Here is a 10595-nt window from a genome sequence, read left to right on the forward strand (position 1 = left end):
TACTTAAAAAAATATATGTTTTTTGTTCAACTCCAGTTCATCATCTTCCACAAGACAAAGCTGCGTGATGTACTGTCTTTGCCAAAGGATAATTTGATTAATGAAGAACTAATGTGTAATGTTTTTTACGGCCTGAGCATCTGTAACTGTTATTAAACTCTCCAAACAGGTCGAATGGCATTCAATTAGTCAAACAACACTAGATTTGATTAACCTTGATGTAGTTGGAGTTGCAAGATCCTTTTAAGTTGGTGGACCTGACCTATTTGTACTTTATGTGAATTTAAACAACAGACATCGATCTATTAGGTTAAGTGATGCACAACATCGCAAATCAATGGTGTTAAGATCCTACGCAAACTTTCTCTGAGTGACTTCCAATGGAAGTAGCACTATATCAAAAACCTATTGGCTTCGTGTGAGATGTATGCTGCAATCTTTCACTTTGAATAATAGTTGAAATAGTTAAAACTTAGGGCTCGTCCGGGATTTGAACCCGGGACCTCTCGCACCCTAAGCGAGAATCATACCCCTAGACCAACGAGCCTTCCTAAAGTTTCAGAAAACATCTTATAAATCTCCTCCTCAAGCTTCTGCAGACCTACAAAATATTCTGCACTGGTGATGTGGCAGCTTGGAGACCTACATCTTATCTGGTCAAACAGCGCCCTCTGCTGTTCAGGATTACCATGCTGCATCTGCGGACGAGTAGGGAGTTATACAAACCTCACTTTTAATACTACTTTATATATCCAGTTCCTTTTTTAGTCCACTGCATTTATTGTACAACTCAGGTTAGTTTTCAGATCTACATGCAAATCCAATCATCAGTTTGACAAATATGATGCATTGTTATAGATTAAACGACTGTAACTATATCTTGAAAACATTTACATTTAGACAACTGATATTTAGCGTTCGTGGTTTGTTGGCACCTGAAGGCCTCTTTAATTACGCCATCGCTGCCTCCGAGATGGTCTCCTACATAGAAATAATATATATGGTCTCTTCATTCAAATCCAACAGCACTAATCTGCATGGGATAGGAATAGGGTTAGGATTCAAATCAAATGTTTTTGTTTCATTTTTTTACTGTGTCAACATTTCAAATTTGTCCAACTGTTCTGACACATTTGTACTTTGTGTGAATTTAAGCAACAGACATCAATCTACTAGGTTGAGTGATATGGAGGACTAAACATGACTTAAGTATAAATAAGTAAATGAATAAATAAATGCTGAAATAAATGAATGAATAAATAAATGCATGAATAAATGTATAAATAAATACAGGAATAAATAAATAAATGCTGAAATGAATAAATAAATGTATAAATAAATACAGGAATAAATAAATAAATGCTTAAATGAATAATTAAATAAATAAATGCATAAAAAAATAATAAAAGAATGAATAACAGAATAAATAAATAAATGCTTTATATTTATTTCTACATTTCTGTTCACCTACATTCATTTATTTCAGCATTTATTTATTCATTTATTTATTCATTTATTTATTTATACTTAAGTCATGTTTAGTCCTCCATACATAGAGTGATGGCACAGCCTCGTTTAATCAAGGGTGTTGACAAAATCCCAATTATAATTGCCACCGTTCTCAAAGAGACTTCCAATGGAAGTTTCAACTTTATCGGAAGTTACTGACTTTGTGTAAGTGTATGCTGCACTGTTTCACTTTGAATAATAGTTTAAATGGTTTAAAAGAAGGGCTCGTCCGGGATTTGAACCCGGGACCTCTCGCACCCAAAGCGAGAATCATACCCCTAGACCAACGAGCCTTCCCTCCCGAGAAGAAAACAACTTTGAAAACCCTTCTCAATGAAAACTCCTTCCCAAGTATCTTCAGACCTCAGATGAACGCCGCACTGGTGATGTGGCAACTTGGAAACCTACATCTTATGTGGTCAAACAGCGCCATCTGCTGCTCAGGATAACACATTATTCACATATGCGGCCTGTTACAGGACCAGCAACTTCTCCCGGCGTGCTGTCAAAAATAAATAAAAATTCTGGTCACCCATGGGAGAGAGAAATTGTGGCATGTAACCACAGCATGGTGGACATGGACTTTAGCTGAGTACTTCCCTTTCTATGTTACTTATTTACTGCACTTCATGTATTCTGTAAGTGATTCGATCGCTGCAATATTTCATTTTAAATTTTAGTTGACATTGTTAAAGCCTGGGCTCGTCCGGGATTTGAACCCGAGACCTCTCGCACCCCATGAATCATACCCCTAGACCAACGAGCCTTCTTGTTGTTGTGGAAAGCAACTTTTAAATCTCGATGCCAAGTATGTCCAGACCTACACTTTGAACCCTGCACTGGTGATGTGGCATCGACATCGTATCTGGTCAAACAGCGCCCTCTGCTGCTCAAGATTGGCCTTCGTGTCTTTGCCTGTAGGGAGGGGAGAGAACCCGCAGAGAACCCGTGAAAACGCGGGGAGTACATGCAACCTTCACACAGACAAACCCGAACCTACGACATGCAGTTTTCTATTTGGCAAAAAAGTAGGGTTCCCACCCTAATGTCTGCACCCACGTGTCTGCACCCACATGTCTGCACCCTTCCTCGTTAGTATAGTGGACAGTATCTCCGCCTGTCACGCGGAAGACCGGGGTTCGATTCCCCGACGGGGAGTTCTTTTCACTTTCGTTACATTAGAAATTTGCCTTATCCACACTATTTGTCATGTGGAAACAGTTTTTCTACCTTGTAGTCATTCATTTTCACACAGTAGGTGTACATATAGGCGGGCGCATATATGAAAAGAAAACCCTCTTAAACCTAAAATAATTCTAACAAAATGTTTTTCAGCTGTTTTTTGTAGTATTAGGTGTCCTTAATAATATACTAAAAGTTTACCAAATTCTGACCACTATAAAGGTGTTATTTTCAAGACGCCGTCCAAGATGTGTAGGAAACCCTTAAAATAGCCTCGCTCCTTCAATATCTGACCTTGTCAAGAACTCTTGGTATCTAACCCCATTGTTTCTGGGTCTATGAATCCATTGGACTTGTCTAAATTGCACTGACATACTTATGATTTTGTGACTATCTGGCTATCATACGTGTGTCACATGAACAAAAGGGCTATTTCACTCAAATGTCACCTGGAAGTCTGCAAAATGGAAACAACAACACTCCCATCATTAGATTTGAAATAATGAACAATATGAACACAAAAATGTTGCCTCTTCTATCTTATTTATCGAACCACAGTGCCCTATTTTGTTTAATGGCTCCTATTTAAAAAACTACAGTTAACTCTCTCTTTTCTTTTTGTTCTCATGGTTCGGGCCTAGTAACCTCGGTTACACCTGGCTCCAAAGCCATTGGCTCTTAGTTTTGACAACAAACAGCACGTTTAGTAGAAAGTGCAAATTTCCTATGGAAGTTCATATTTAACGCTATGTTGTGGGCTGTTAGGCTCATGTTGTGCAATACAAGTTCAGTCTGGTAACAAACATATCTCATTTAGTTGATAATATTAATAATAATCATAACAAAGACAATATTTATATAGTCCTCATCAAAACAAGCAACGGTGCGCTTTAAGAGGCAGACATAAAAAACCCAGATACACATTTAATACAGTATAACTGTCAGACGTTACTTATGTGCAATAGATTATGTGATACTTCCTCAACAGCAGATACGTTGTTATAGAAGCAGCTTCCAGGTGTGAATATTGCAGTCTCACAAGCTCAAAACAATTGGACCTTTCAGTCCATATTACTTTTTAAGCTATGATCTGATTGTTGCTGTACCCACAATGCTGTTGGGCTGAGCTCTGGAGCAGTCTCTCTGGATTACATGATATTTATGTACTGTACTCTGCTTTTTTAATATTATCAAATATGTGATCTGACAGGAGCCGACCACTTTACAACATGAACCCGTATTGCTTTCTCATGATACAGTCAGATAAAAGTATCAAACTATGTTAAAATGCACCAGAATACAGGAAATACCATCGACTGTTAACGGGTGATTATATTTTTATGCACAATATCTACCACTACATCATCTTTCTAATATATAATAAGGTTAGTAAACATCATAGGAGGGGCATATTACTTATTAATAAAGGCTTATTTCAGAGATCTTGATGTAGCCTGTGGAATTTGATGCCACACTTCATTGATAATAATGATAATACATTTTATTTATAATGCACTTTATATCAACTCAATGACCTCACAGTGCTACAGTGCACAAAAAAGGATAAATACATTGTAAAATAATTCAATACTAGCATATTAAAAATTATTTAAATCAACATTAAAACGGATAAAGATAGTTTAGCTAAAAGGACTTTCTATAAAGATGTGTTTTCAAGCATTTTTTAAAGAATCCACAGTGGCGGCTTTGATGTTCATCAGAATTGTCTCGTTCAGCCTAAACACATACTACGGTAACAAAAACACTTTCATTGAAGTGATCGTATAATATTACAATCATACCTGTAATGGCACAAATATTACGGCGACTGGAATCACAGAGAAAAATAGGTCATAAGCATGTAAATATCATACACATGAATAGATTGCATTATGTAAACCGTATAGTGTGGGAGAGAAACAGTTCATAAACAGATTACGTACAAAATGCCATAAAAAAGGTGTGTGTGTGCGTGTCTCGTCAACAGGTATTTAGCTCCTCATTGAGTGAGTGTTTGGCCCTTAAAAGGGCCGTTGGTCGTGTTTAAGTAGCAGGTCGTGTTTATCCACCGAAGCCGTACAGGGTGCGTCCCTGCCTCTTCAGAGCGTAGACCACATCCATAGCGGTGACGGTCTTCCTCTTGGCGTGCTCGGTGTAGGTGACGGCGTCACGGATGACGTTCTCCAGGAAGACCTTCAACACGCCGCGGGTCTCCTCGTAGATCAGACCGGAGATACGCTTCACTCCGCCACGGCGAGCCAGACGGCGGATAGCGGGCTTGGTGATTCCCTGGATGTTATCACGGAGGACTTTACGGTGACGCTTGGCGCCTCCTTTACCGAGTCCCTTACCGCCTTTGCCTCTTCCACTCATTTTCACTGGTCAAAGTTTTTCAACTGGATGGTTAGATGCTGTGTGCTCCCTGTTATTTAAATCATGTCTGAGGACGTGGTGGAAACCAGGGGCGGGGGGTTTCTCCGGCTTTACGTCTTCTTTGTATTTCCATGGCGGTAAATAATTAACTTGAAGATACATAAGCGCCCTCTACTGGCCAACAGCATTAATCGGGGACCTATGAGGTTTGTTGATTATAGCCAAACAAAAGTGAAAAATGTTAATCAATTGATGATGTGTCTCTATGTAGACACATCAGGCTACAATACAGTCCTCAGATCAGTCCCCAGACAGATCAATTGTTGTTTCTATTACATAAACACAATGGAGTCATTTCCAAACGTACCTATCAGTGTGCAAACTGTAATGCACACTACTCATATGGGTAACGTGTATGACTGGGGGGTACAGTGCAAAAATAATGGAGTAAATATAATTAAAGAAGAAACATTGAGTGGATATCAGAAGTCAATGCTGCGGCAATGTCTGTAGTCCAGTACCGAATATTACCACCAGCATCACAAGCTAAGCTGCTCCTCGAGGCAAAGTAGGATTTGTGATATTGGGCAACATAAATGGAATTGACTCGGCAGCTTTATGTCAGTTGAAACAACCAAGACGAAGAACATATACTGTGTGGTGATGCAGGACCTGGACCTTGGACAAAGACTGGGTTCTTTAAAACAGTGGTTCACACTCTATTCTCACACCATCTGAGAAATGATAAAGTTTTGTTTAGCTTCGTCCAGAGAAAAAACAATATTTATGCAAATGATGAGAGATAGTAACATTGGCCAACTGTTCATTTGTCAGTGAATTAAGGTCACTCTGTGGCATCTGAATCTTTGAAAAGACAAATATAACGAATACAAAAACTATGTAAATAAATTTCTTCTACGTGATGAAAAAAAGGTTGCAAGATCTATAAGAAGCCCTAAATAATATTTCATTAAAATAGGAGGCATTCAGAAACCTGGTTATAGTTAAGGACTCAAACCTGAATTTCAACAGCTACATAAAAAATATTATCTCCCTATTACCTTAAAAACCAAGTAGTAAGATTTCAGTCGAAACAAGATGCAGAAAAAAAACTTCAGTTAGTTACTTATTAGCCTTCAGACCCCTCAGGTGGGACGGCATTACTCAGGGTTCCTAGGGTCAGGATCCTGACCAAGCATGGGATTTTTTTTCTTTTTTAAACCAGACAAAGTATAAGTGGCCCCAACTAGTAAGTAAAGGATTATATAAAAAAATTCACATGACAAGTAAATTCATAATATGCTTATGTATACATCAGTATAAAATATGTGATTCCTACAGCTACCGTTAATAACTAGTCTTATTAGAATAGGAAGGAGCTCTCAGAGAAGAGTGAGGTGGCTCTTAAAAGAGCCGTTGTGTTGGTTTAACAGCAGACAGGTTAAGCTCGCTCTCCGCGGATACGACGGGCCAGCTGGATGTCCTTGGGCATGATGGTGACCCTCTTGGCGTGGATGGCGCACAGGTTGGTGTCCTCGAACAGGCCGACCAGGTAAGCCTCGCTGGACTCCTGCAGAGCCATAACAGCGGAGCTCTGGAAGCGCAGGTCGGTCTTGAAGTCCTGAGCGATCTCTCTGACCAGACGCTGGAAGGGCAGCTTGCGGATCAGCAGCTCGGTGGATTTCTGGTAGCGACGGATCTCCCTGAGAGCGACGGTACCGGGCCTGTACCGGTGAGGCTTCTTCACGCCGCCGGTGGCCGGGGCGCTCTTACGGGCAGCCTTGGTGGCCAGCTGCTTCCTGGGGGCTTTGCCGCCGGTGGATTTACGGGCTGTCTGCTTGGTTCTAGCCATGACTTCTTCTTTCTCTGGTCGGGAGAAATATACGATGAACGGAGAGACTCGCTGCTCTTAAACTGTGGGACCGGCTGTGAAACGGTGACGCTGTTCGGACCTCCGGCTCCTGATTGGTGGGGGGCTCCTCGTGGAGCTCAGCGCCGCCTCGAGGAGCGACCCACCGCCCCAATCTCAGCAGCTCATTGGCGGGAAGTCTTTCCAAACTCTCCGCCTAAACTCAGAGTGGAAGCCTCTTTCCTGATTGGTCTGTCACTGTCACGACCAGGCTCGCGCGCTCAGCGGACACATAAAAGAGAGATTCGCCGGTAGAGCGACACATTCTTAGAGTATCGACTCCAGAAAGCATCTAATAATGAGTGGAAGAGGCAAAACCGGCGGAAAGGCCAGGGCGAAGGCCAAGACCCGCTCCTCCCGCGCTGGGCTCCAGTTCCCGGTCGGCCGTGTCCACAGACATCTCCGTAAAGGGAACTATGCTCAGCGTGTTGGTGCCGGAGCCCCCGTCTACCTGGCGGCGGTGCTGGAGTACCTGACCGCTGAGATCCTGGAGTTGGCTGGAAACGCTGCCCGCGACAACAAGAAGACCCGAATCATCCCCCGTCACCTGCAGCTGGCTGTCCGCAACGACGAGGAGCTCAACAAGCTGCTGGGCGGAGTGACCATCGCTCAGGGCGGCGTGCTGCCCAACATCCAGGCTGTTCTGCTGCCCAAGAAGACCGAGAAGGCCGCCAAGTCCAAGTAAACCTGGAGACCTGCTGACTGCTGGAAACCAGAACCCCAAAACGGCTCTTTTAAGAGCCAAACACTTTCTCAAAAAGAGCTCATTCCTCTCACTACTAAAACGCATTGATTAGTATGACAATGGTATGACCATGTCTATGCTGAAAGGCTTGCTGCATGACGTGGTTGACAGTATATTATCGATCCAATAGAAAATAAACAACATGAAGACTTCAACGGGGTAACATGTTTTCTACTACCTTACAGTTTAACCAAATCCCAGAGAGACACTCATCCCCATTAAAACTGTGTTTGGGACATCCGTTTCCTTCAAAATAAATAAAAGAACCCCCCTACACACAACTGTGGACTACAGGTGTATGTGTTTATGAGTTTTGTTATTTAATTTATAAACATTTTCAACATGGATGGATATGTCCTCCACATTTACATAGCAATGTCAAATGTATTGTTTGTTTGATAATCAAAAGCTTTCAAAATGAAAACCATTTTCAAGAACAAAAAAAATAAGAACAGTGAAGAACAGGATGAAACCATTGTCCTCAAGATTATAATCATAACAAATCCAATTCAATATGTTCTTTTCCTTGACATCAAAGATAAATATCAGTCGATAACTATCACTGAAACTTGTTTGAGTACTACTCTGAGTATTTGTACTGTAAAGTATATTTTTTATTTACTAAATATATATTTTTATGGAATGTATGTTTTGAAAATTATATTTTGACTGTATAATATGTTTATATGAAAATAATTCATAGGACGTAGTGCTTTTATCGATACTCAAAAACACTTTTTCATGAAAAGCTGGACAAATACAAAAATAAAAGAAACAAGTATAATAGAAAGGTTTTATTCTTTGGAGTTAAATTTAAAAATTTGGTTTTATACTGTTGTGCTATTATACCAGTTTCTCAGCTTTCTGACTAAATGGATGTAAAGACTTCCAGGGATATACATTTTTTACATTCACTTGAGATTCATTTTGTGATTGAATGTCTCATATCACCACTTAAAGCAACTTTACAGCTACAGCAAAGGCCATTTATATGCTCTGTCACTGGGCAAAGTATACACAATATGATAATTAGAAAATGGCCTTTTGCACAAAACGATATATGTATGGTTACTCCTTTGTAGTTACCTCCTCTAATTTTACATCTATACATAGTAAAGTAATATAATCATCTTAATGGAGTAGTATGGTGTTGGTAAGGTGCAGGAATTAAGCCAATATTAAATATGACAATGTTGAGAATGTCTTATTATTAGTTCTTTGTTGCCCAATTAAAACTGATAATATAGATATAGATATAGATATAAAGCTGGGTTTATAAAAACATACACTGTCGATATAAAGTAGCTGTCACATTTTATACTAGTAGATTGAGCTACTTTTTACATGTATGGATTTAAAAATGCATTCCTCCATTTAAAGTAATAGTACACAGTCTTAATGTTATGTAACGATGTATCATCCCTTTTAATTTTGAATAGTAGTACCTATAGTCTCCGCTCTCAGGACGTTTATCATTTTACTGTTCCTAAGGTCAGAACAGAAATGGGGAAGAAAGCTTTTAGATTTTCTGCTCCGAGTAGGCCTACATGGAACAATTTGCATTCAGAGCTCAAACTCCAAAATCTGGTATCTCTCAATGTATTTAAGTCCTTGATAAATTCCATTACATCCAGGCTTCAGGAGTGTAAATGTTTTATTTGATTGCAAATGTTTGACCAATCTTGTAAATTCTCTTGCGTATTTTGAAAATTCTAATTGCTATTTGTATTCTTATTGTTTGTTTCTTTTTTGTCCATGATTAATGTGATGATGTGTTTGTAACTTTACATGCTGCCTTTACATTCTTGGCCAGGTCTCTCTTGCAAAAGATATCTTGGATCTCAATGGGACAAACCTGGTTAAATAAAGGTTATAATAATAATAAAACAATATAAGAACAGGATAAAGCTCTTTAAGGACGGTGTGGTGGCTCTTAAAAGAGCCTTTTTGTCGGAGCGCTGGTCCACCAGACTGAGAACAGCTTACTTCTTCTTGGGTGCTGCTTTCTTCGCTTTGGGCTTGGCAACCCTCTTAGCGGGGGACTTCTTGGCTGCAGCGGCTTTTTTCACCACCTTCTTGGGGCTCTTGGTAGCTTTCTTGGGGCTCTTAGTGGCCTTCTTGGGGCTCTTGGGGGCGGGTTTCTTGGCAGCTACGGGCTTCTTCGCCTTCTTCGGGGATTTCTTAGCGACTGCCGGCTTCTTCGCTGCCGCCGCCTTGGGCTTCTTGGCCGCTGCGGGTTTCTTGGCTGCAGCCTTCTTGGGTTTAGCAACGGCTTTCTTCTCCGGCTTCTCGGCGACCTTCTTGTTCATCTTGAAGGAGCCGGAGGCGCCGGTCCCCTTGGTCTGGACCAGAGTCTCCTTAGCGACCAGAGCCTTGATGGCGGTCTTAACGCGGGAGTTGTTCTTCTCCACATCGTAGCCTCCGGCAGCCAGAGCCTTCTTGACGGCGGCCAGAGACACGCCGCTCCGCTCCTTGGACGCGGCCACAGCTTTGACGATGAGGTCGGCGACGCCGGGACCAGCCGGCCTCGGCTTGGTCACCTTCTTCTTGGCTGCTTTTGCCGGCGCGACGGCTGGAGCTGGAGCTTCTTCTGCCATTTTCTATTAGAGTTGTGTTTCTACTAACGAGAACGAGAGTCTGACCGGACTGTTGGATTCTCCGGAGCTGGGGGCTGGACTTAAACACACCATGAGAACCGTGGAGACTCAACCCGGCTCGTGGCTGCTCTGTGCGGTCTGAAAGTCGGCTCACGTGTGTTTCTCTTCACCGATAAAAGAGTGAAAACTAAACGTGGGAGAAGAGCTGAAGGCTGACAGTGAAGGGAGCCGATAGCAGACTTGTGTCTCTTCATATTAAAGTCATGTAGAGATCTGATGC

General features: G+C 41.3%; 2 protein-coding genes and 2 pseudogenes across 4 annotated transcripts; 1 reads left to right on the forward strand and 3 right to left on the reverse strand.

Moving 5' to 3' along the window:
* Positions 1-4752: 4752 nt before the first annotated feature.
* On the reverse strand, positions 4753-5100 carry LOC311018168 (histone H4; the record flags this gene model as incomplete). The annotated part of the gene is made up of 1 exon (XM_084016987.1): positions 4753-5100. The coding sequence occupies exon 1, from the start codon at positions 5062-5064 to the stop codon at positions 4753-4755; it is 312 nt and encodes a 103-aa protein (XP_083873113.1). The 5' UTR covers positions 5065-5100.
* A 1400-nt stretch (positions 5101-6500) lies between these two features.
* On the reverse strand, positions 6501-6973 carry LOC311018495 (histone H3.2). The gene has a single exon (XM_084017489.1). The coding sequence runs from the start codon at positions 6914-6916 to the stop codon at positions 6506-6508; it is 411 nt and encodes a 136-aa protein (XP_083873615.1). The 5' UTR covers positions 6917-6973; the 3' UTR covers positions 6501-6505.
* Positions 6974-7256: 283 nt separating this feature from the next.
* Positions 7257-7686, forward strand: LOC311018544 (histone H2A pseudogene; annotated as a pseudogene). The gene has a single exon. The product of its transcript is annotated as a histone H2A pseudogene (transcript).
* A 2014-nt stretch (positions 7687-9700) lies between these two features.
* LOC311019183 (histone H1 pseudogene) lies at positions 9701-10315 on the reverse strand (annotated as a pseudogene). Its single transcript has one exon. The product of its transcript is annotated as a histone H1 pseudogene (transcript).
* Positions 10316-10595: the final 280 nt, after the last annotated feature.

This window comes from Eutrigla gurnardus (assembly GCF_963514095.1).
Source record: "Eutrigla gurnardus genome assembly, chromosome: 9".
Lineage (NCBI taxonomy): Eukaryota > Metazoa > Chordata > Actinopteri > Perciformes > Triglidae > Eutrigla > Eutrigla gurnardus.